At 34.6% G+C, this 27,595-nt stretch overlaps 2 protein-coding genes across 3 annotated transcripts in view; one reads left to right on the top strand and one right to left on the bottom strand.

Moving 5' to 3' along the window:
- Positions 1–16,299, top strand: part of LOC144434278 (glycine receptor subunit alpha-2-like) — a 51,627-nt gene extending 35,328 nt beyond the window's left edge. The window contains exons 8-11 of the mRNA XM_078122732.1: positions 13,903–13,985; positions 14,179–14,313; positions 14,841–15,205; positions 15,971–16,299. Of these exons, the coding sequence (XP_077978858.1) occupies positions 13,903–13,985; positions 14,179–14,313; positions 14,841–15,205; positions 15,971–16,255 (868 nt within the window). The 3' untranslated portion in view covers positions 16,256–16,299. The remainder of the gene's footprint in view (positions 1–13,902; positions 13,986–14,178; positions 14,314–14,840; positions 15,206–15,970) is intronic.
- A 5,994-nt stretch (positions 16,300–22,293) lies between these two features.
- LOC144434051 (cytochrome P450 20A1-like) overlaps positions 22,294–27,595 on the bottom strand; it is a 65,748-nt gene continuing 60,446 nt past the window's right edge. For both annotated transcript variants that reach the window (XM_078122503.1, XM_078122502.1), the window contains exons 6-11: positions 27,493–27,574; positions 26,551–26,730; positions 26,155–26,278; positions 25,364–25,475; positions 24,380–24,444; positions 22,294–23,486 (exon numbers count right to left, since the gene is read on the bottom strand). In XM_078122503.1, the coding sequence (XP_077978629.1) occupies positions 23,237–23,486; positions 24,380–24,444; positions 25,364–25,475; positions 26,155–26,278; positions 26,551–26,730; positions 27,493–27,574 (813 nt within the window). In that variant the 3' untranslated portion in view covers positions 22,294–23,236. The remainder of the gene's footprint in view (positions 23,487–24,379; positions 24,445–25,363; positions 25,476–26,154; positions 26,279–26,550; positions 26,731–27,492; positions 27,575–27,595) is intronic.

Genomic DNA, 27,595 nt, shown 5'->3' with positions numbered 1-27,595 from the left:
TATAGGTTTGTAAATTTGGAATAAATAATTCATATGTATATATAAAGTACTCACATACCTTTAGAAAGGCAGCACACATACCACACTTGGTGATAATAAGAACATATACCTCTTATTTCAGTTACGAGTCTTGAATATTAAAAGGATAAATCTGTTTTGAGTATATTGCAAACCAAATTCGAATGTTATGATATACCATACAAATCAGAAATCGAGTCCAACTTCTTGTAAAAGGTCGCCGGGGTGCGAAACCAGTCGAAGATTAATTAGAGTCATTGCTTTACTCATGTACTGTTGACTCATTCAGAGCAGATACACAATCTAAACAATGCTATCCTACGAAATTAAAATATGCACAATTCTTACTTAAATTACACGTCGTCATGGTATCGTAAGTCATGAATGATAATAAAACACAATTTGTACTAAAGGATTTCTTACATTCGACACCATGGCCATGTTTTGACGGGATATCAAAAACACTGATAACATAAAAACCAATCAATATCCAATTTCTAAAGGAATGTTAGCAAATTGTGTCTTAGAGTTATCGAAAAAGGTATCCCATGCGAAACTATCTTTAAAATATCTTTATCAGCAAGGTTTGGGGTCGTATTAAAGCTAAGGCAAAGTCAGGTTTGGATATTTGGACAATCGTGGTATGAATAATAAAAAAAAAAGTCACAAGATGCGTTGTGAATAAATAATGTCAATTTTGTAACGTTGAAAAGATTTACCTACGAGAACAACTAAATTGATGTCTGCAGTACGTTGATAAATACTTAAATGCTTCAATTACCCATCACAAGTGACCGTGAACATTGTGAATGACCATGTCACAATGTCGAAAAGTGCTCTTAACTTGTACAATGTCAGAATTCGGTTACTCGATCATATGCCAATCAGTCACTACTTAACGTTAACGTTAACATTTGTAACGATTATCATTATACCATACATTCTAAGCGTCTTGTCTTCATATATATATATATATATATATATATATATATATATATATATATATATATATATATATATATATATATATATATATATATATATATACACACAGACTTTGGACTTGATAGACCTTATTGACATATCTAGTATAGTACTTAGCATTGTAACATTGGACTTGATATACTTTATGGATATATCCTAGCATAGTACTAAGCATTGTAACTTTGGACTTGAAAGATAACACCCCAGTACGGCACTAAGTATATTTACTATGGAATTGATAACCCTGTTTGCTACATCCCAGTGCAGTTCTAAGCAGTGTAACTGTATTCGTCAATTTTATACGATAGCTGGAGAGAATTCTGTTGTTCTCAATGTTCTGACCTGTATGACCGTTTTTTTTTCCTTTAGTAGGCTTAATCATATAGATTGACAGAATATCTCGAAAAGCAAAATGTCTCAAGTACTTTGCTAGGATAATCTCATGGGGGGAACTCTGACTGATCGTCAAGCGGAACGAAGTGTAATAACATCAATATTCTATCATTATATCCAATTTCATTGGTAGGAAACACTCCTCATCGTTATTTCGACCGCGCTATTGAGTGTTCACTGAAACCAGTTTTTGTAGGACATTTACATTTAAAGACAAACAGCACCAAGCATGGCATCACAACATATACATGTAAAAATGGATTAATTATACCATGGCAGATCGCTGACGATATACACAATATGATTTGTATTACATGTTGAGGAGAGAAAACACAACAGAAGCAGCTAAATTTACATCATAACAACAACAACAACAACAACAACAACAACAACAACAACAATTTTGCATTCAGAATGGTAGTAAAGAAATTACACTGACGTACATGTCGTGATATGCAATATCACAAGACCAATTGGAAACACTTAAAGCAAATTAATCAGTAGAATTATCTGGCATTTGATGAATTGTCCCGTAGAGGCTTGTTGTATTGAACATGTAAGACATCAGTGATTGAAATCTACAGTATCTAGTCACCTGAGTAGGTGTTCAACAAATGCGATTATGTAAAGATTGCCTGCGGAGACTTTATTTACTTAGGTTAACCCAGCTGTGCGCGAGTTTTACATGCATAACGTCACGGTGAATTATGGTAGAAAATACAAACGTATAACAATGCTAGGGGATTACAAACTATACCCTGGGAAAATAGATAATTATGATAAATGTATAGTAATCATTCTGCAACACAAACAAAAACAGCGAACATAAAATATCAGCATTCATAAAATAGAGTTATGCACAGTCTGTGATATAGAGACTGCGTGGTTAATATGGCTATTCAAGCTATGAAGGGTTAATTTACATATTTTGATGTGGGTTTGTTTTTATTAAACTGCTTTGGGATCACTCAATACCAAATAAATGATTTTCAATTAATAACGTTCAAGTGGAACGTATATTTTAGTGAACTCGGTTGATTACAAACATTAATATTGCATTAAACCATTTTTTTTGAGGTAACATCGTTACTGCTATTTCACGGCTTAGTATTTACTGACATAACAAAGTATAAACACAATTGTCATATATAAGAAATATATTATTTCTCACATCTAGAGTAAACATTTATTAACAGTAATCCCAAATGAATCTTAGAACAGTGTTATATGATCTACATGTGTTATACTGAAAATTGGTTATAGGGGATTCTTTGTGAACTTCATTAGTTTGGAACAGTGTGGATTGCCAAGGGTACCAAACATCATAGATTGAAAATAACAGTCTTGAATAATGGTTTACCACTGAGTGAGATCTAATGAATCACTGTCATCCATGATTAGGATACGTCATCTCTAGCGTCCTATACGTATACATACTTTATGAGCTGTGCACTCTACAAATAATCATCGAGGGAGAAATATTGAACTTATGACACTGTTAATCTGCCAGTGGAGTGGCAAAGATCACGCTTTAGAATAGGATAGTTGATGTCGGAAAACGTTGAAGCTACAAACTTGAGTTGAGTAAAACTTTTAATATGAAGCAGTGTTGGTTGAGTAAACGATTCGGGTTGGAAACAACCTATTAGTTCCCCATGGCGAATTAGTTATACAGTTAAACACCATATCATGGATGGTACTGAACTATCAAGTTTATTGACATCATTAATTATAATGTTTACATAGACTATCTCTTTACAATAACGTCGCCAAACGGATTAGAATTCCTTTGACAAAGTCGGAGTCCTTGATATTCACAACTCGCAAGCTATAACTCATATTTAGAAATACCTTCACTGAGTAACATCACAGGCGTTTTGCAGTTTTGACATGTCTTTGTAACTTACAATACAGACGCTGTACAAAAGATTGCACAATTGCACTATACATAAACTCAAGACTAACGCTGGTACCCCAACTGTTTACGATATACCATATATAATAGTAGTCCGAGTAATCAAAGACGTATATTACCGTTTATTGCTTGGATTGTTTCATTTCCTATTTTATCCATAAAATAACTCAGAACCAAAAATTGATTTATCATTTAATGAATCGTGTATTTAAAACAAGGTTACTGCAATGAAAGCTAGTTAACACCAACGGTAAATTACTGTGAACGTGACATTGACTTTATGTCGATTTGAGAACCACAGATTAGAATTTAATATGCCAGAAAACGAAAAAATCGTCGATTTAAAGAGTGAAAATCTATGTTACTAAAAAATGTTTAGAAAATATAGATTCATCATCATATATATTCTGTTTTTACACTTTGGAGATAAACCCATTGTCTGCAAGATTCACTGGCGGCATATAGTTTTCACAGCTGTGCAATAAATATCTAAGCCGCAAAGTATACAAGAAGTACGCTATTATGAGGTGAAATCTTGCGGAGCAAAGGTTTATGTGTCTTCATAGTGTGATTAAAGAGAACTAGTTGTCCAGGAGATTCAGTTTACATTGATGCAATAACTAGGATTGGGTCAACCGTAATCTCAATGATTTAACACCGGAAAATTCATACCAATGGTGTTTATCAACAACCCTCGTACATCAAATACGTACACTTGATGACTAGTACTATGTAAAGTATTTGAAAATGATCGTGTAACTATGTATATTTCCAAGGTTTCAAGGAGCAAGTACTCAGTGACGAATGTGTACCCCGGCCCTGTATATTTCAATGTTGTCTATAATTATAAGCTACGATGGTGTTTCTTGTAATACTTCCATGTTTTCTAACATTAAAGCTATATATTCACGGACAATCGTGTGCTCTTGCCCCCCCCCCCCCCGGGGGGCAACATTTTATGGTTTTTTTAACCGAACTATTCAGCGACGATCGTGTATCACTCTATATTTCCAGGTTTTTTAACCTAAGTATCCAGCCATGATCTTGTGTCTGTGTATATTTTCCAGGTCTTCTAAGCCATTTACCAACGATCATTCATCTCAATACATTCCAGGTTGTCTAACCTAACTGTATACCGACGACAGTGTATCCATGTATATTTCCAGGTTTTCTAACCTAATCATCCAGCGACGATTGTGTATTCCTATATCTTTCCAGGTTTTCTAACGTGACTATTCAGTGACGATCGTGTATCCCTGTATAACTATTCAGTGACGATTGTGTATCACTGTATATTTCACGTTTACTGTGGTCCCGTGTAAAATATTCCGCAATGGTCGTACAATCATGAATATTTTTCAGATTTCGTATCCCATTTATTCAGAAATCGTCACGCACCATGGACTCAGCAATTGCAATGTAACAATGCATATATATTTTCCAAAGCTAGAATGGTGTTTGCCTGGTGTTTCACTCATGTGACATGACGTTTAATACACACCCTCAGACAACTTCTAATGCAAAAGAAACAATTACATACTATTAGGTGCTGTACACAATGGGGATGTAGAAGTAGTCAACTTGAAATGTTGATTATCAGTTAGAAAATATACATTTGCAGCCATTAAAATCATCAAGTCCATGTGTAATTTAACGTTTTCATTAGAAGCCTGTTTCCACTGCAGCAATGCTTACCAGTGTTCAATGTGATTGGGCAAAGGTCCCTGCTGTGTTTATTGTGTCTGTTATTGTTAGTGTAGAGTTGAAATATGTCTAGCTCAGTGTCAAAAACGTAATGTCCCATGAGTGAAACACCACGCCTACATCATTTTAGCTGTAAAATAACAAATTTGCGATTCCGTACATTATTAATTCACCAGGTCTCATCTGGCAAACATATATTTGGAATGATGGCCATATCTATATACAAAATGTAGTTAGGCCTAAAATAAAATTGCTTGCTTCCGGTTCCCCAACCCCACCTAGTTTTTCACGCCGACCCTAACCTTTTCTTACGTATTCGAGAAAATAATAATAAAACAAAAAAATTGCGAAAACTGTGAAGTCTCGCAAGAAATAGTGAATGCGGAAACTGACATCAACTTAAAAAGACAATATAAAACTGTTCTTCCAATCTGTAATGACAGAGACCATATGGAAAACAACGGAAAACATAACTACCTGAACAAGACACTCACATATGAAAAAAATATACATATAAAGAAATAAAATAAAAAATCTATCTACACCATCTATTCTGAAATTGAGCGTTATCGGAACCACACAATTTGTTTTATTAGGCCTAGTAACAAATGTAACACAGCTACATTATATCATCATGCGTGAAGGGAAATATGACATATCAATCAGTGCAGAGGATCTGGCAATGGATGGCTATGTAGAACATCAAATCTATTATAGTAGTCTGTGCTACATTCTACAGGAATCTGCCTGCACAGCTGGATGATTCCTTATCACAACACATTCCATTAGACACAATTGTCTGAGTGGTAATGAGTTTGGAATACACTACATCTTGACTCTCGGGAAGTCGAATGGTGACTGAATCCATGCGAAAACAGTAACTGGATGACAGACGAAATATTAGGAACGTTTATTAACTATCATAGTGAGTATAGGTAGTGATATAAGCAGCAATATGACGATTGTTTGTTTGTCCCCTGTTCTCTATCAACTTTGGACAACATATGAATTGATCACTGACATATCACAGGGTGTACAAATAGCACAATTGCAAGAAATGGCTTGACTTTGCCAAATGACCTTGAAGGTCAAGATCATGGCAAATGTCATGGTCTTGATACAAGAAAATAGGAGTAGACTCTATGTATTACAGTTTGTGAGATACACAGTCAAAAAATTATTTGTACAACAATTATGGCTGTCATTGAGTGATTTTCTATGCAGGTCAAGACAGAGGGTACCAGCTCACACCATATGAGTGGATACTTCAATGAAGTCTCCGTGTCTTATGGTTCAGGAGTTGTCGCACAAATCCTTGAATTTTACACCAAATACGGCTGCCATTCGGTGAAACAATTTAATCGAGCAGCAAAAGTAATGTTTGTGTGTTCCATTGCCTAAATGCTATAATATCTGTGCCGAAGATCTTATATACATGTAAAATACACAGTGTCTACAATATGCAAGAACTAGCTTCATTGTGGTAATTTAATAGATCCTGAAGGTCAGTGCTAAGGTCAAAGGGCAGGGTCTTACAATAAAGCTTGCACCTGATAATATGGGGAATAGACACTTGAATGGAGTCTACATATTGCAGTTTTTGATTTATACAGTAAATATTGATTTTAAACTACAAATAAGTCGAACATTCGGTCAGATAGTTGCATATGTCGCGAAACAAAGTGACGTGCATATGTTTCATATGATATATCACCATTGTACCAGGTTTCAATGAAATAGAATACTGCATGTCAGAGAAATGACGTATTATAAACGGGCGGAGCCAATTGTAATAGCCCACCCCCCAACACCACCCCACCCCCACCCCCACTTCGGGAGACTAAAATGTCACTACTTAACAAAACACCACTTCGCAAGAGTCTATCGTATCTATTGCTATTCTCTAAACGGTAAAAGTAGCGCTAAAGGTGTTGTAGGACTAATTACTTTAATATATCCCAATTTTAAGGTCACATTTCCTCTCTATACATTGCATAACATTGATCAGATCATCTTTTCATCTTTGGTGTAACATCTTTCGATACCCTACAGACATCCCTTATTGCCAATCAACTACTTTGTTTACTTAGCAGTAGTTTCTGGGTTTACGATATTTTCCTAAAATATGCAATGGCATATCAAGACCAAAAAATCACATTTGTGTACCTAATTTTGCATGTCAGGGATGAGATCATCTTACATTGAATAATTTGATATCTAGACATCCCTTGGAATAACTACTAAACATCAATTTATTATGTAACAGGTTTACATTCCATATGCAGAATACACTCACAATTTATCACCATTAGCAAAAGGTTATACACTTGATAGGGTCTCTGACAGGGATCAAATTTTGATATTTACAATGAGTGCAATGGTTAGTTTTTTAACTATCTTGTTGGAACATCGTTAGCATAGTAACCTAATTGACTTCTTCCCACTAAGACTATTTTGTAGTCACGATGATATGCAGTACTCACATAATTGTCTTCTTACTAGTCTATGGTTAGGTATCCACCTTCGATAAATGTGTTTCGACTATGTTGTGTATACGTATTTAGTTTATTAGTTTATTAATATATATCATAATGAATGTCAAACACATACACATACACATAGTCTCTCTCACTCACTCACTCCCTCCCCTCTCTCTCTCTCTCTCTCTCTCTCTCTCTCTCTCTCTCTCTCTCTCTCTCTCTCTCTCTCTCTCTCTCTCTCTCTCTCTCTCTCTCTCTCTCCTGGATAACAGCAATTATTGTAATATTAAATGTTAATTGTGTTGGGTATACAATATTTTACGATGACATAGGCTATCAACAGAAAGAGAGAACTTTGGCTATTACGGTAATGACATTTTGTGTTCGTGAACTACAATTGATGGACAGCTCTTTGTAACATAATCTCCTGCATGTAAATTATTACCATGGGCTTTCATCGATGTACATAGCTTTGAAAGAAATGTAAAGCAACTACTTATTACTCTGTTTTACTTTCGCATGGTTAACCACACCCCATGTGGTGACTAAATACCACAAAGTTATTGATTTGTTACTAATAGGATATTTTATATCTTGTTATCATGATATCTAGTCACTCTCACGTTTCTTGTGTGTTGATACTGTATATTGTATTTTCCTATCTTACATCACCATTTAAAATATAGGAAAAATTATCCTCTACTTTTCAAAATTATGAGAACTTTCAGTTCACATTTTTTTCTGTAATGTATTCCCATTCATGAAAAAGCTAGTGTCAGGTTTGTCTGGTTAGGTGTTTAATATTCACAACACTGTACGTTTTCTCAATCACTTGCTATTATCTACATCAATCCATATCTGACAAACATACCCCTTCCATGAAAAGCTTTCATTAGAGATGCGGTGACGTCACAGGACACAGGTTTTCAATTTTCTCACTACTGTAACCACGGCAACAGCCACCTGAACGTTTTACCATGACAACGTAATACATGGAAAGCATTTGGCCACTGTTACACAATCATTTCCAGTTTACCAAGACATTCCATTCCGTCAATATATAAAGCAAAGAGCGATGTGTAAAATTAGTTGCTCTAACACGTGGAAAGAATGGCACAGCTGCTATGATAAAGTACGTGGAAAGCATGGCATACCTGCTATAACACATGGAAAGCATGGCGGTGTGTAAATTAGGTACCTCGTTTGGTACATACGTACAACAATCAGTAGACGGTTGAACACGGTAAAAAAGAAACACGCACACGCATTTATGTTACACACACACACACACACACACACACACACACACACACACACACACACACACACACACTATTAGTCATATAAAGTTTAAGTTTATCATGACGATTGTTTCCTGCAAGTCATCTTTGCGTTATATATATCGTAGTATATAAAATTAATCTCTCTCACAACTATACAATTCTTCTACTTGGAAAACTCAGATATCAAAGAAGTAAGTCATTTGAAAGCATATTATGTTATAATTTTCCCCCGTCTATATTTCAAATAGATTGTACAGACGTATAACATGTTACATTGTTTGCCTTTCACAAATACTTACAAGGCAGCTTTCCGTGGATTGTAATTGGAGAAGTCAAATTCGTACTTAGACTGCTATTTTTCTATTATGGTTGTCTACAAAATGTGAACGCAGACATGCTAACTAGTACATAGATTCTACATTAGTAAGTCATAGATGTATGCATGATAAAAACAAAACTTAAGTAAATAGATCAAGTCTCATGATATTTTTGTCTTTCAAATAAGCTATCATGTCATTTTTGTTATCGACGGTTCGTTGCGGAAGTTGATTGCATTACCTTTGAAGTGCCGAACTTCAATCCCGGCTTTTCAAGTTAGTGTGATTTAATCTAGTCAGTAAATATACATGTAACCTTTAGATGTCTTAGAGTTTTGTTTACATGTTATGTGTGTTATTGAGAGTTGAGAACTCGATGCTACTTAAGCTTATGTGCTCATTGAATTGGCTGACAGCTCACAGCCCCAAGTTACCTTTATGTTCATTGGTGGCCACTTGTTGACCCGATGTTATCGATTAACATTTGACAACCCCATACTTGTATAGGCTTATTACGGTTGACAACCTTATGTTACCTACAAGTTTAAGGGCTTACAGTTGACAACCCGATGCCATATGCAAACTTATTTGGTGACATTCAACAATCCGACGCTCACAATATAGTTTTCGAATGCACTTGACAACCTAATGCTAAATATGCGTTTACTGGCTTACACGTGACAAACCGATGGGTTTAGGGTCTGAGAGTTGACAACCCAACAACCTATGTTACCAGCAAGTTTATTGGCTGACAGTTGGCGACCCGATACTACCTGTATGCGCATTGGCTGATCCGTTGTAGCGTATAGCTGACATAACTATAGCAATGGTCATAACATCAGACATGCAATATTTGTCTATCTACAAATCTCACAATATCTAATGTTTTGGTGGTGATCGATCATATATTGGAAACAATACTGTACATTTCATTTCCATATGTTTATACATGTACAAAAGTTAATTAGACGTGTTCACGCACCCTTCCATTGTTGTATATTCTACACAGGTTTAGCGCTAATTAAATCAGCTAGGTAAATCACGTTTTGACATTTTATTACTAGTTAATAACCCTTAAGGTGAATGTCACCTCCATTTACGTCAAGTTCAAAGGGTCGCGATACCCTCGAAAATGTTATCGCTAACATGTGTATGGACTATTTATGTGGATGCACTACAACATACAGCGTCTGTGGCCATGCCATACTGTAACTACTGATGGATCGTTCCCTTAATATATCTGAAAGAACGTTAATAACACGGACGTTCGCCAATCTGTCATCGTCAACTAAAATCGCCGTCTACTGGCATAAACAACTAGTGGCATCAATTAATAGATGCATAATGCCTAAGCTGTTCATTAAATGTATAAAAGCGGTGCATAACTAAGGTATTATATCGAAAGTTCTTTGACATTTACGAATGCACTGAGCATTTGATGAATCGCGCGTGCGTGCTTGAGTGCGTTCTTGCGTGAGTGCATGCATGCGTGGGTACGTGCGTGCGTGAGTGAGTGAGTGAGTGAGTGGGTGAGTGAGTGAGTGAGTGAGTGAGTGGGTGGGTGGGTGGGTGGGTGGGTGAGTGAGTGAGTGAGTGAGTGAGTGAGTGAGTGAGTGCGTGCGTGCGTGCGTGCGTGACAACATGTAACACATTATCGTGCTTTTAAAATGAATATAGTTTACATTCACTGTTCACTTCCACTATCATGACTATAGCAGAACACGCTTTGCACGATACTGGCGACATAATACCAACAATCAAATCTCCTACTGTTATTTAAAACACTTTGGTTTACACACTGAAAGCCGAGCAATTTATCATTCTTAAATTGTTTTTACCTTCAGCTGTTACCGAAATGAAAGGCTGTTCTCCATGGGCTCAGACACTGAGCTTCAGCGTAGGCTTTCCATTGTAGCAATTATACAATGCTGTTGTCATACAACGAAGACAAATCTGTTTCTATCAGTTTCTGAAATGTCTGTCGTTTGAATACATTCACGATATTTTTATCGATCAGTTATCACCGTCTAAACTCTGTCCTTGCATTCGAGACATTCGAAGACATGGTTTAAGAAAACGTGAAGCCATATCATCTCGGATTGATCTCTTTATTGGGAAGATTCAAATTCAAGAATATCGTAGTCAAAATTTAGTATCTACCATCACATCATCCGGTATACACGTACATAATCACTTCACATTTAACCCTTGGATCCAAATGTACGACTTATGGGTGGAGTACTCGTTGCAAATGATGGAAGTACAGCCATAGAATGTATGTTCATAACCTATGCTGATTTAGCATAGGTAAAATGTTCTTTGAATGGATATGCATAGATTAGATGCATACTGGCAGGAAAGCAAAACAAATCCATTATCACAGTAAAGTTATTGTCCTGAAATATGTTGTTCAACAGTTTGGATTTGATGAAGAGTAGTTTTCACTATTAAAAAGACAACTTATCTGTTTTATGTATTTATTGATAAATTATCCGTCTATATGGCAGCCAGGTACTTCACACCACATAAATAAATAAATAAATAAATAAATAAATAAATAAATAAATAAATAAATAAATAAATAAATAAATAAATAAATAAATAAATAAATAAATAAATAAATAAATAAATAAATAAATAAATAAATAAATAAATAAATAAATACAATCATCTTATAATGAGATTATCTAGTTCAATGCCATAGTCTGTGTGGTATAATAAATCACGACCCCAGATAGTGTTATCAATAGGGAAGGTAACGGATGACGCAGGCATTCACTTATTTCTAGCATCTAATTATACGTGGTCTTTTTTCTTACCGTGAGAATTGGGTAACATACTCGCAGTTTGACAGTAAAATGAAACGCTACAGACGTGATATTAAGATAAAGTATTCCAACTACGTGAACTACAAATTGGAGTTTGACTGTAAAACATTTACTATAAAACACGTGATGTTCTAAGTAAAACTACGATTGATTACTTCTCGCAGTTTGACTTTGTTACACACACACACACACACACACACACACATACACATACACACACATGTACACGTACACGTATACGTACATGTACATGTACAGCAGTGAAGCTATGACTGACTATTTCTCGCAGTTTGACTGTAAAATATTTGTAATGAAACATATACAGAAATGAAACAACAATCAGTCCACGGAGAGCTGTATACAATCTAATATTCAAAAAGGACTTGACTATCGGTAGAAATAAATATGACTTCAGAGGATTGCCTAATGTGTAGGGGACATTAATTATTTATTGTTGCAATCCAGGTCAAGTCTCTACTCAATTGTTCATCAACTGGTACGTCCAACAGACACCAATAATTTAATTTTCCTTTATTACCATAAATTTGATTTATAATCCAAAAGTATCAGACAACAACATTGTAATGCTGGATAAAAAGAAGCCGCAAAAATAGCGCTGTTCGACAAGTTCTATGCCTAGGACAGTCATAAAATTGTAGATAGGACGATTATACAATGTGAGGTGGCAATAATAAACAATTATACTACGGCTAGACCGACTTGGCCAATCAGAGGCCTTGATTTCGGTTGGTTATATGGAGCCATAACCCACTCTTTCTTAGGGGTGTGACCTATATTACGCTCAGCACTCAATTTGCATGCAACAAATTGCACAACAATTGAAAAAGATCCGTTTGAGCCAAACATGCCGTAGTATAAGTAAGATAGACAACTCGTTGACTATCTATTACATAAATAAATAAATAAATAAATAAATAAATAAATAAATAAATAAATAAATAAATAAATAAATAAATAAATAAATAAATAAATAAATAACGTGGTTATTATGGCAATTTGTGGACGTGCTTATGAATGAGTTTCTTCATGGTTTCGGAGTTGTAAATATAAATTATTCAGAAAAACTGCCAAAGTCAGTCACGTTTCTACACTTATATTTACTTATTCAGTGTCTCACAGGTTTTGTACTGTAGCTAGACAAAAAGATATAGTTACTAGTAAATCTCACTGGAATGACCTAAATCAGTAAAATAAAATTTGTTTATAAATACAGCGAGTGGAAATGTGAACAACAACATGGGAACACTCAGTTGGCTAAATAAAGTGATTCACTGCAACTCAGTACTGTAGACGGAGTTGAAAACCAAATGTGGTAAAGATAAAACCAAAGCAAACTTGCACAATGGAATTTGAATGCCAAGATGTTCAAAAAGACTTACATGTAATATTAAAAACTGCACCATTATCGCCTAAACATTATGCCAAGGTTAATGTCCCGTGTCGAGTCTTTATCAGCATTTCTTAATTTATCAATTTTCTTCATTACTGTACACTATTGTGAAACCACTACGTAATTAATGGTTAGAACCGTTTGTCATTGCATTGTTCATATTTCATGATTACCTTTTCATAAGACATAGTGTATCATTTGTTAACACTTGTCACATGGAATGACAGATAGAGGTATACTATTGACAAGTCTAGATTACTTTGAGATTGGATTTTCACCTTTTCTTCATATATAAAGCTCTGCCGTTAAAATGACTCTTCTCAGTGTTGCCTGTGTGTACATGTGGTGTAAATTATCATTTACAATTTCTAATGACCTTGCCTAAAGAATCCATACATCTATCACAGTGTGTTAGTGGGAGATAACGGCAGAATTTCGCTAAGTCATGCTATGTATAGAGTATGGCTAAGACGCGCCTCTGTATCCTGTATCTGTATCCTCTCGCGCAATGCGGAAAATCGACTATCCTTTGTCATCTAACGTATCATTCAAACTTTGCTTGCTTACAGAATAATGTTAACATTATCTTGCAATATGAAGTTACATCTGTTCCCTATGGATCAACAGATATGTGGTGTCCAATTAGAGAGTTGTAAGTATCTCATTTGCTACAACATTTCACGGCCAAAACAATTCAGAGTGCCACTTGTGGAAATATATATCGTTATTTACAAAATAGCATTTGCTATGGTAAATAAAACGATGGGGACAATTTTTTCTTAACCAAGTGTGGCTGTGCGACTATATAAGTGCCTTTACATCTGTTTTCCTTTTGTTTTTAATAGATGGTTTCACAACTAAGGACTTGCTGTTTGATTGGAAGGAAGTTGGGCCCGTACAAATAAATGAAGATTTAGAATTGCCACAATTCAATATACTTGGATACACAACGGAATCATGCACAAAAGAATATAATACCGGTTTGTGAAATGCACTGGTCATCAGTCTTACTACATAACTATGATATTTAGCATAACTACTGTACAAGTTGTGTAACCATCCACCAATATGGTTCATAACTTGATAATGTGCCAGACTTGATGGTAATTTATCCCTAACGCTGGCTCGTTATCATATTAAATTAATATACTGATCAGTTTTTGGGTTTTGGCTATAAAGTTATATACTTCATCCATCTGTTAGTTTAACTCTTGATACATGATAGACACACGCATATGCACGCACACGTACGCATGCACGTGTATGTGTGTGCATGCGTGTGTGTGTGCGTGCGTGCGTGCGTGTGTGTGTGTGTGTGTCTGTGTCTGTGTCTGTGTCTGTGTGTGTGTGTGTGTGTGTGTGTGTGTGTGTGTGTGTGTGTGTGTGTACAAGCATTTACAAAATATACATGTACAATAGAGATTTTAATCTGTTATCTTCTCTTTCAATCCATAAACAGACATGAAGACTAACTGACTTTCGATTGGTTCTTCCTACATTTTTTCAGGGAGCTACACCTGTGTGGAAGTTCAATTCTACCTTGTACGTCAAATGGGTTACTATCTAATACAGACGTATATACCAAGTATGTTGATTGTTATCTTATCATGGGTTTCATTCTGGATCAGTGCAGAATCATCACCAGCCCGGGTAGCTCTGGGAATCACAACGGTCCTCACCATGACAACACAGAGTTCAGGGGCCAATGAGACATTGCCTAAAGTATCATATGTTAAGGCAATCGATATTTGGATGGCTGTTTGTTTGCTGTTTGTCTTTGCAGCACTGGTAGAGTTTGCTGCTGCTAATTATATGCATAGACAAGAGAAAGAAGACGGTAGACCGTCATCAGTGAAAAAAATATACATTGAAGTAAGTCATCAATTTGTCCAAATATATCAAATATGCTTTAGGACCTATATCCCTGAACGCCACGAGTTCTTAAAATCTCTCTAAACTGTTGACATTATGAATGTTTGTTCCTGATCCTTTTGAAACAGTACAAGAAACTTTTGGGTCCACTATCTTGTTTTCAAGGAAACTGATAATCTCTTATTTTCCAATAGACTAAGAGTTACCACAATATTCGGTAGCCATAATGGATTCTCAAATGGCTTAATTTTGAGATTTTGACTATGTTACAAAAACTTGTACGGTGATCCCTTTTTTTTACATTTTTGATTTCTTGATTTTGAGTATGAGGAGTAGTTTATCTGAAAAAAGTAACAGCAAAAGATTAATATTTTTATCTCTGAGGTGTACGATAGAGCAGGTCGGTGAGGGTGGACACCGGGTATATTACAGTCCAAGGGGCATATTATGTTAAACATATAACATTACTAAAGAGTCAAGAAATTGGCATGTCATTCAAGCTTGCCTCTGGTAGAGAAACATTTGACGTCAGCTTACTGTATTCCTATCCTGACGATGCTTAAGAAAATTCTGTGACACTCAAGCACATGTTTATGTTTGAAGGGTTATTCACCTTATGATAAATGGTGACACATGCAAATAGTAAAACAGAAGGATCTATAGGCACTTGTTTCCTTAAGTTCGTAAATTTCTTATCTCAAGGTGAAATTTACTGCATTCTTACCTTTAGATAATACAACATCAAAACATTGTATCTTTTTTCAGGGATCCAAGGAGAATGGAGACGTGAGTGTTGACACGACATATGTTCCAAGATATATGAAAAACAGCAATGATAGATTACAGGCAACATTAGCACGTATCATGAACAATGATAGTAAGCCGCAACGATTTTCGCGAACTCTCAGGAAGAAATGCAACACTCAAAAAATTGATCATACTGCCCGTGTCATATTTCCAATGTCGTTCTTGGTTTTTAACATCATCTACTGGTCAATCTACTTAAGGCAATACTTTACAATGCCTCGTGAAGGCATACAAACGAAATGACGGAATCCAGAGTGAATGAAACCACGGAGGACACATATACTGAAGATAAAAGCAAACCTCACGAAACCCCTTGAAGGCATGGAGACTAAATCAAAGCCGTTGACGTCTTATGATCGATAGCAGTGTCTTGGTCGATTTTCCAGTTTTAAGTTGCTATTAAATGATGCTAACTTTAGGCTTTGTTTGTCTTTATGACATTTGAAATAACATTTTCATCATGAAATGATGGAACGACATTTTCTCCTCTTTTATTGTAAGAGATTGTATGAAACAAAGACTACACTGTATGAGGAGACTTGAAATGCATCTTGCAACAGGTCTATTGATGTATATTGATGATAGAATGAACCGATACACACACACACACACACGCACACACAAATATATATACACACACACAAATATATATATATATATATATATATATATATATATATATATATATATATATATAAATGTGTGTGTGTGTGTGTGTGTAGAGTTAATTTAAAAGAATAAGGATGTTATATGTCGTTACTCAGTCTCACATCCTTATTAGTATATAATGCTCTGCTAATAATATTGCACCGAGCGCTGTTCTCTCCAGTGAGACACTTATACTTATATGTTTATATGAATATGTATATATATATATATATATATATATATATATATATATATATATATATATATATATATATATATATATATATATATATATATATATATATATATATATATATATATATATATATATATATATACACATACATATATATAAGACTTTTGTTATTATAGTTTTAATTGTGGTTACGCTCCTTTTTCAAAGCTGGTATCACATTTAATACATGTCAGTGATACCGATGTTATTGAGATGACTGTCATGTGACATCCTAAGTTAAATCATGTGACATAACAATATCAGCGGTATGTATAACTCAATGTGATTTATAGTTAGAAACGATATCGATGGGCTGTTGCGACTATCAAATTCTGCTTTTGACATTTTGTCTTCAGACAAGAACATTCCTTACGGTATGACCAGCTGAGCATACCATCTAGATTTCAGTTACTGAAATGTCATGTAGTAGACACATATTACTGCAATTTTAAAAAGGAACTTAACACAAACAAATAAAGCTGATCAGAAATATGTATTATCGAGAGAAATATTCAATTAAAAGATCAGTCCCACAAGCAGTTGTGACAAAAATGCAGCTTTAGATATTTGTGAAAAAAAAGTGAAACTTACCAAAAGTCATCAGTATTATTTTGTTAAATTCTGCACAATTACATGTGCGTTAGGTGTTGGAACCCAAAGATGTATTTTGCACTTGAACTTAATGTAAAACAATGCCCTCTTTGTATTACATTTCTATGCCATAAATCATCTTCGTAAAAGTTTTGTATGTCCTATGTCACCTTTGTACTAGGCTTGCATGTGCTATGTGACAATGTCATCTTTGTACCAGGTTTGTATGTGCTATGTCTTCTTTGTATGATGTTAATATGTGCTATGTCATCCTTGTACTGGGGTTGTATGTGCTCTGTCATCTTTGTCCCAGGTTTTATGCACACTATCATCTTTGTGCAAGGTTTGTATGTGAAATGTCATCTTTGTCCTAGGTTCATATGTTCTGTGTCATCTTTGTACCAGGTTTGTATGTGCTATGTCATATTTGTATCATGTCTGTATGTGCTATGTCATCTTTGTACCAGGTGTGTATGTGCTGTCTTCTTTGTCCCAGGTTTGTATGTGCTATGTCATCTTTAAATTTGTGCTAGGTTTGTAAGTGATATGTCATCTTTGTGCTAGGTTTGTATGTGCTATGTCATCTTTGTATCATGTTTGTATGTGCTGTCATCTTTGTACCAGGTTTGTATGTGCTATGTAATAATTGTCCCAGGTTTGTAATTGCTATGTAATCTTTGTGCTAGGTTTGTAAGTGATATATCATCTTTGTGCTAGGTTTGTATGTGCTCTCATCTTTGTACCAGGTTTGTATATCCTCTTGTCATATTTGTACAAGGTTTGTATGTCCTATGTCATCTTTGTACCAAGTTTGTAATTGCTATGTCTTCTTTGTACCAGGTTTGTATGTTCTTTGTCTTCTTTGTCCCAGGGTTATATGTGATATGTCATCTGTGTGCTAGGTTTGTATGTGGTATGTCATCTTTGTACCAGATTTGTATTTGCTATTTCTTCTTTGTACCAGGTTTGTATGTGGTATGTCATCTTTGTACTAGGTTTGTTTGTGAATTGTCTTCTTTGTACCACGTTTGTATGTCTGATGTCATGTTTGTACTAGGTTTATATGTCTGATGTCATGTTTGTACTAGGGTTGTGTGTTTTGTGTCATCTTTGTACCAGGTTTATATGTGATGTTATCTTTGTACCAATTCTGTATGGTCTGTGTCACCTTTGTACGAGGTTTGTATGTCTGATGTCATCTTTGTATCAAGTTTGTATGGTCTATGTCACCTTTGTATTAGGTTTATGTTCTCCTATATATAAAAAAATATACAAATATATACAATACTGTAGTTTCCAAATATAGATACAATAGATTTTGTAAATATTTTTAAAATAAAATATTTTTGTGACAAAACATTACAAAGTTACAATGGTTTTAGTTAATATTGAATAAGTGTCACATAAGCCCAGCTTGTTTTGAGTAAGTCATGTAAAAATGCACAAATAAGTGTAGTTTTAGACATGTAAATGGTCCTTCATCATTTATCATCACTTCTGGCTTTCCAGGTTACAATGACAGAATGCACTTGGAAAGCCTAAATTTTAGTACATAAGGTAGTATCTGGTATATGTCATGTTGTTGTAGGACAGTTAGTACATGTGTAGTGGTTGGTCAAGCTTTTGCCAACATTGTTATATGAAAGTTTATATGTACATGGTGATTGGTCAGGTTTGGGGAAACATTGTAACAACAAAAATAAGAATGTACATGGTGATTGGCCAAGTTTTAAATATAACATTAGATAAATACATTATTTATTTTCCTTTTCATTCATCTATTTATTTATTTATTTATTTATTTATTTTATGTGTGTGTTAATTAATTTATCATATATCTAATGATTAATTTATTATTCTCATTCCACCTGCACTGTGGCCTTGCTCTGCTGAATATTATATGACACAAAAATTATTCTCGCAAACCATAGCTAACTTTCCTTCTGTGACACATTGAAAGTCTTGAATGGTGCTGTAAAAGAGGCGCAAAATATCATGTTTTATCCATATGTAATCAAAACAAGGGTACTTCTATTACACTTCTCTAGTAGTTTGAAGAGTCCAAAGGCTGAATATTAGCTTCATGTCCACATATACTCTTTCCATCAATAGAAGGTGACAAAATTGACAAGATCAATCCACTGACTCTAACCTTAGGATATAGAGTACTTCTCTCATCTCGCATCCATTAGTAGAAATGCATACTTTTAAATCATCTGTAAATATGTCACAGAAGTCTTTAATTTATTTGTTGTTGTTGTTGTTGTTGTTGTTGTTGTTGTTGTTGTTGTTGTTGTTGTTTTTAACTTATGAGGTATGTAGATAGGATTGAATATCCACAAGATATTTATTCAAACACTTGAGATTTGTATCAGAACAAGTTTATAGAAAGTCTGCATTAGTAAAAAAAAGTGTCAAAGAGCTCCAAGTGTGATACGATAAAATTTCCACTGTACACCTGAATAAGGCCTAATAAAAAAAATGTGTGGTTCCGATTACGCTCAATTTTAGAATAGGTGGGGTAGGTAGATTTTTTATTTTATTTCATTATATATTTTTCTCCTGTGTGAGTTTCTAATTCAAGTTTTCCATTGTTTTTCAAATGGTCTCGGTGTTGTTTATTTCTTCCTATCAGATGTTCAGCCAATACAGATTGGAAGAACAGTTTTATATTGTCTTTTTAAGTTGATGTCAGTTTCTGCATCCACTATTTCTTGTGAGACTTCACAATATTTTCTCGCATATGTTTAAAAAAAGTTTAGGGTGAGCAGAGAAAAGCTAGATGGGGTCAGATAACCGGAACCAAACAATTATTTTTTTTAAGGCCTAACTTATATCTATCCTGTGAGGCTGTGATGCATTATGACTAGACACCTGAATAGTGTATATGTCTTGACCAAGGTATATATACTGGGTAGTATTTATACTTTGGTTTGCTAGTGCTCTGTATATGGTTTTATACCAGTATAAACATGTAACTATATCTCTGCAGAATCCTGTAATTCCTACCTTGTATCACATGGTAATTTTTTATTGCCTTCACCATTACAATATTTAGTTTATCCACAATCTACTTGTACAATATAATACATACAGTGAAAGTATTGTAATTTTAGAACTGTGTTCATCACAGCCTGTACATTTGCAATAAAACTTTAACAATCTAATCTTTACTGGACAGTCTTATTTTGTAAACGTCTTCATGAAAAGTAGAAGCAGTTGAAATTAGGACTGGAATGATATGACTGACATTAGGACCGGGTTTATCACTAAAATTTGGACTGGGATGGTATAAGTAATTTTGAAGTGGGCTGATATGGCTAAACATTGGAATAGATCAGCATTTTGAGGGAATCAATTCTAACAAATGTATGACCGTAGACATGTTGTTCAGAATAAATTCAAGTCATCAGCAGATGGCAAATTTCTAACATTGCACTGCATTGCATTACATAAGTAAAGGTATTTCTAAATTTAGCATGAAGCTAATAAGCATGATCATCCAAGTTGATAACAGATGAGGTATCATTTGGTAAACTTATGACCCTTTCAGTACACTTTGACACTGTTCACATATTGTAGGACGAGATGTCACTAGACAGTAGATATAACAAATCACCTATCACACTGTTATGTGATACGTTATATCAAGGGTCAGGGGTCATATGACACTGCCTATGGGGAAATAATTTGGAAAAGTGACATGATGAATACTGTCATATTGATTATCAGATATTTTTATGGGTGTCATAACTTGACATTGTAAAGTTACAGGGACTCTGATCACTAAAACACTGATACAGATAAAAAAAACTTTTACACTGTAACTGTTCCTGTATGTATGTATGTATGTATGTATGTATGTATGTATGTCATCGATAAACAGAACAAACATGCAATATTAGTTGAAGTGTCCGTTCCCTTTGATGCACATATTTCATTGTGTTTTCAGAAGAAGTTCGACAAATATTTTCCACTCTCACTAGAAATAAACACTACAGGCTTTCGTTCAGAAATAATAGTTATTGTCATTGGAAGTCTCGGAAATGTACATCATAAAGTCACAAGTGGTTTGATCAAAGCTGGTTTAAATAGAAGGAATTCCAAATCCATCACCAAATATTGTAGTGTAAGCTCAATAATAGGTTCTTACAAAATTTGGAGATTGAGATGTAGGTACTATAATAACCAGATATCACGTGAACGTTTGTCATAGGTGACCAAGAGAAACTCATTCACTAGTCACTGTGATTTCCTGCAAGGTATTGTGTGTGTATTCTGTAAAGGAATTATGTAAATACTTTACCTGTTGGAAATTTTGGAAAAGTTGGAAATAAAAGAATTTGATATGTATGTATGTATGTATGTATGCTACAAGCGGAACTATATACTGCCAGTTTGCTTACAAAGCTGTTCATTTGCAGGAAAGTTAAGATCATAAAAACTGTAGCCTTCACGTGTGTGTGTGTGTGTGTGTGTGTGTGTGTGTGTGTGTGTGTGTGTCTGTGTGTGTATGTGTGTGTGTGTTTGTGTGTGTGTTTGTGTGTGTGCATGCGTGCGTGCATCAGTGTGTGTGCATGTGCGTACATGCGTGCGTGTGCGTGCATGTGTGTGTGTGTGTGCGTGTGTGCACATGTGTCTGTGTGTGCGTTTGTGTGTGTGTGTGTGTGTGTACGTGTGTGTGCATGTGTGCGTGTGTGTGTGTGTGCATGTGGTATAATAATTCTACAAACAATACTTGCAGAATGGCAAAAAATGAAAACAAGTAATTCATTACATTTTACACTTAGTATTTATTAGTTGCACAATATCAAATACTAATTTTGAGAGCATTGAGTAATAACTGATCATATCATTTGTTCATTTTACTAAAATGCACATACTCCTTACTCTACGTTTACATTTCTAGCAATGTATTTTACAATTCAGAAAGAAATTCAAGGTAACATCTGCTATTTCAATTATCCATGCATAAAGATATTTAGTATCTGTACAAACTCTTAAAGCCTCTTTGACTATAAGCATCTGAAAAGAACCACTGAAAAATAGAACAAAATGATAACGACTAATATATTACTAATATCTCCTAGAATTTGCTGGTCTGCTTCTGACAACCTACCACCAGAGGGCGTCCTAATCTTGCCAGATGAAATAATTGTCTTATCTAATAACCTGCAGACCATCAGGTGGGTCTTTACTTTTGAAGAATGGCTGATGAGCTACTTCCAAAGGCTACAGGCTCTCAAATCTGAGTTCAACACACTGCAAATGTGGTGGGTACATTACATCCACATGTCACGTATTTGCAACACGTAATTTCTAATTTCTCTGTTTGTCATACAAACCACAATAATTACGAGATAAGATGTATATTTTGATATTTTGACTTGTTTCTAGTTCAGCAATTTCTTCTTTACCAAGTAAAATGCTCAATGAAGCTATAATAGCAATACTTATAAGTAAACAATTCAAAATAAAGTCAGAAAGTACATGGTGTGTCAAAGTAGCCTAAGACATTTGGAATCATTCTCTTCAATTCTCTACTACTTCTGAAGTTCACAAAAAAATTCATAATTCACCTGCACGCAATCATTATTACTGTGCTAAAACTTTGTGAAATTTTTCTCTAAGACTGGACTTTCTGAAATTGTTTAGAGACAAGACACGTCTTCAATTGTTTTACATAAATAACCAGGATGCATTTACCAAGGCACGAAATTACAATCTGGCAATTTTTTTTTTTTTTATTATTATCTTTTGTGTACTGTTACCCAGATTTCTTCTCTGGGTTGGGTAAATAAGCCGTACTTAGGTTCTACAACCTGGCCTTCCACCATGTTCCATTTGAAATGTTTACATAGCTCAGCCAGGAAGAGTGCAGTCTCTGTGTTGATGTACTGAGCGGCAGGACAGCTACGTTGACCAGCAAATCCAAATGGTGAGAACGCGATGTCTGCGCGTGTTGCAGAATTCTCATCGGTGAACCGATCAGGATCAAACCTGTTGCCGCAATAGCAATGTTATAGAATTAAAAGTGGGGTGTATAATATATACAAAGTATGGTATCTTGTACAATGTATTGGAAATTTCCTCCATTTATTTCATATTTTTTTACAGCAATCACCTAACATGTACACCCGTTGTTATTATATGGAAGCTTCAAGTACATGTAACGTCCATAATATAATTTCACATCTTTTCGATGGAATTTCCGCATACTTATCATGATGAAGTGCAATAAACAGATGGTCTATGAAAATTATATGTACCATCACAGAAAGTTGACAAGTTCAGAATACGCCAATACGAGGATATTGATTGTGAGATCTAAAGTAACATTTCCAATATTTTGTCATGTACTTGTAACTTGCAAAGCTATTATATTTTAAAACCTGACATTTTACCATCTATGACACAAGCCGAGTTTATAACCTTTTTGCTTACGTGACAATACTAAAAAAAATTGTTGATTTACTATTCTTGTATAATGTTAATGTCGATTCATGTCTTCTATGACATCACAATTTATGTTCTGGCATTCTTAGAACAGTTGACCGTACATTTTTTGCTATGTATAATAAATCATGTCATCAGATCGTTTATATGTTATATTCTAGTATCGAGTTTGAGTCCAGTCAACTGCAAGTGATGGTTAAGTGTACATGAGTGAGTAGAATACTGTGAGTACCTTTTAATATGTAAAAAAAATTACATGCCAAAAAACTTATATAAACTCAGCGTGTGTTCATTTGATGTACGATCATGTCGTAACAAAGTTCATGACAAAAATACCCCTTCGTATCATAAACATATATACATCAACATATACTAATACAGACACCGTCTAAACATTCAAAATCCATTGAAATGTAATGTATTAACTGTTGACTTACCTGTTTGGTAATGGCCAAAGTAGCTCATCTTGTAGCACAACACCCAAGGCATGGATTACAGGGGTCTATCAAGGCAATACAAATACACTATACAATTACAGGTTTGTTGCCATAATTATAAAACTTGATGAGAAGCAGTCTGGATGATGTATTAAAACTTACGATAATAGTTTGATGAACCTGGTATTTTATCAATTAAGCTTTACAATATGGCCCATTGAGATTAACTTTTTTTTTATTAGTTTGGTGAACCTGGTGTTTTATCAATTAGCATTATGATATGGCCCATTGGGAAGCACTTTTTTATCAGTTTGATGAACCTGGTATTTCATCTATCGAGTATTATAATATGGCCCATTGGGATGCACTTTTTTTATCAGTTTGATGAACCTGGTGTTTTATCAATTAGCATTATGATATGGCCCATTGGGAAGCACTTTTTTATCGGTTTGATGAACCTGGTATTTCATCTATCGAGTATTATAATATGGCCCATTGGGAAGCACTTTTTTATCAGTTTGATGAACCTGGTATTTCATCTATCGAGTATTATAATATGGCCCATTGGGAAGCACTTTTTTATCAATTTGATGAACCTGGTATTTCATCTATCGAGTATTATAATATGGCCCATTGGGAAGCACTTTTTTATCAGTTTGATGAACCTGGTATTTCATCTATCGAGTATTATAATATGGCCCATTGGGATGCACTTTTTTGTCAGTTTGATGAACCTGGCATTTCATCTATTGAGTATTATAATATGGCCCATTGGGATGCACTTTTTTTATCAGTTTGATAAACCTGTTTATATGGCCCATTGGGATGCACTTTTTTATCAGTTTGACAAACCTGTTTATATGGCCCATTGAGATGCCATTTGTAATTAAACAGTGGATTTATTAATCCCATGTCTATCACAATATGTGAAGCAATAAATCTCCTAACATAGCAAGTGTTGTCAATGTTCTGTATATAACTCACATTCTTGGGTATCACATGTCCACCAATTTCAACATCTATTTCTTGATATCTAGCTGTCCATGGCAACACTGTAGAACAACGCATTGACTCTTTAACTACTTGATGAAGATACCTGTTGATAATCAATTTCCATAGACAGGACAGGGGATCATGTTATATACATGACACAACACAGTTGAGGTCAAGAGGTCATTTGAACTGGACCTCCTAATAAGGTTACATGTACATGGCTTGTAATAGATTGAGAACCCAGCTTTAAGACACATGTTTACAAGAAGTAACTCATGAACAAATCAATTATATGACAGCAATTGTACGCGAACGTTTACCAACCAATCAAAATACACTTGTCAAATGCTTCATATCTTCCCTGCTGGCCCAAACATTAAGTCCGATATGCATTTATTACATGCGCATGAACTTTGAAATTTAATAATAGTTCTTATTAGTCATTTGACCATGAAACTTTAATGTTTTTTATTACCTATGCCCTATGAATTTTATAGTTTTTAGACCATTAGAATTGAATGTTTTTTACTACCATTGCCATATGAACTTGAAAATTTTATAGTTTTTAGACCATTAGAATTTAATGTTTTTTTATTACATATGCCCTATGAACTTGAAAATATTATAAAAGTTATCACCTATATGCCTTATGAACATGAACATTTTAATAATTTTTATCACCATAGCAGTAACTATTTTGACTGATACACAAATCTGAGCAGTGTAATCTACCCTGGTATGATGTATTTAATTCCCTGTACACTTTAAAGGAAACTACGAACCTTAACTTTTTAAGATTTTCAGGGTTCACCTTCTTCTCATCTGGTAGGACATCTTTCAGTTCTTTGTACACTTTATCCTGTACATCATCATCACTTGCAATGAAATACAATGCCCAAGCCAACACTGTCAAGTAAAATAACACAAAAATAACTGACATGAACGTGATATTCAAATACTGGTTTTCCCTTTCTACTCATATGTAGCTAATGCAGAACACTATAAAACTACTGTGTGACCCTGCCAAACAACGCAGGTTTCTCTCCAGATACTCTGGTTTCATCCTGCTTTTTCAACACTAGGACACGAGGGCGCTGTTCAGTGGCAACCATTCAACAAATTTCCAAGTTTATTTGGACGAATAAAATATTATTATTATTATCATTATCAATACTTACAGTAAGCAGTGCTGTGAAATCCTACCATTAAGTATGTAATTGCATCATTAACAGCTTCTTCTTCTGAGTTACTAGATTTAGCCAATACATCAATAAACAACTGATTGCCTTCATCACTGGATGCATTCTCCTTTCGTCGCTTTAGTTGGTTTCTAAACAGTCTTTGTAGACCCTCAATAGCTGTGTATAGAATCAGTGGTTATCATTAATGTAAATGATGGGATGACGGCAAAGAAAGACTTCTTTGATGCTATGTATTCCAGAGATGTACCAAATAAAACAAGTCATTTTGACGGACAATTCCATTTCATCTGTTAAGATGGGAAATTGAATTATGTACTGTCATCAACAGTGGTAGGAACAGATTTCAAGCAAAAAACAAAAAACAGTTATTTATTCCATCAGCAATATGAACTTATGATAAAAAAAAATTGAAAGGAACGGAGCCTGTTACTGTTTTTTCTGTTTCTGCTTAGTACAGAGTTGTTGAGTATGTAGTAGGATCATGTGTTGTTGTTGTTGTTGTTGTTGTTGTTGTTGTTGTTGTTGCTTTCTTCTTTTTTCTCTGTAGTATATTATTACCTACAGTGACTTTTAACATTGTTTTATAGCAAACCTGTCAAATTTTCTCAAAATATTTTGTATTCATTTTTTGTATATTTTATAAAACTGTTGAAATATGTCCTGTGAACAATATGATAGGTCAATAGGTTGTATATCTCACAGCAAAATGTGAACATTTAAATTTACTTTTCACAACTATGAAATGAATTGCTACTAACTATTATGTTATACTGAGACAAATTTTAAAACACCAGCTAAACATGACACACTTAGATTTTTATCATATCAATCCCCGATCTATGATTCAACTCTAATAGAAGAAAAATTTTGATGTCAAGAAAACTGATAGTTGATAGGTAGTTTTCAGTTTTTACCGACCTTTCTGGAAGCGTTTCTGACGTGGACTGTCTTCACTTGGTACTTCACTTACATGCAATCTCTGCTCTATTTCATGCCAGCTCTGAGCAAACAAACAAACAAA

Source organism: Glandiceps talaboti, chromosome 4 (genome assembly GCF_964340395.1).
Source record: "Glandiceps talaboti chromosome 4, keGlaTala1.1, whole genome shotgun sequence".
NCBI classification, from domain to species: Eukaryota; Metazoa; Hemichordata; class Enteropneusta; family Spengelidae; genus Glandiceps; species Glandiceps talaboti.
Note: the sequence above shows the minus strand (reverse complement) of the source record. Positions and strands in the feature narration are given on the sequence as shown.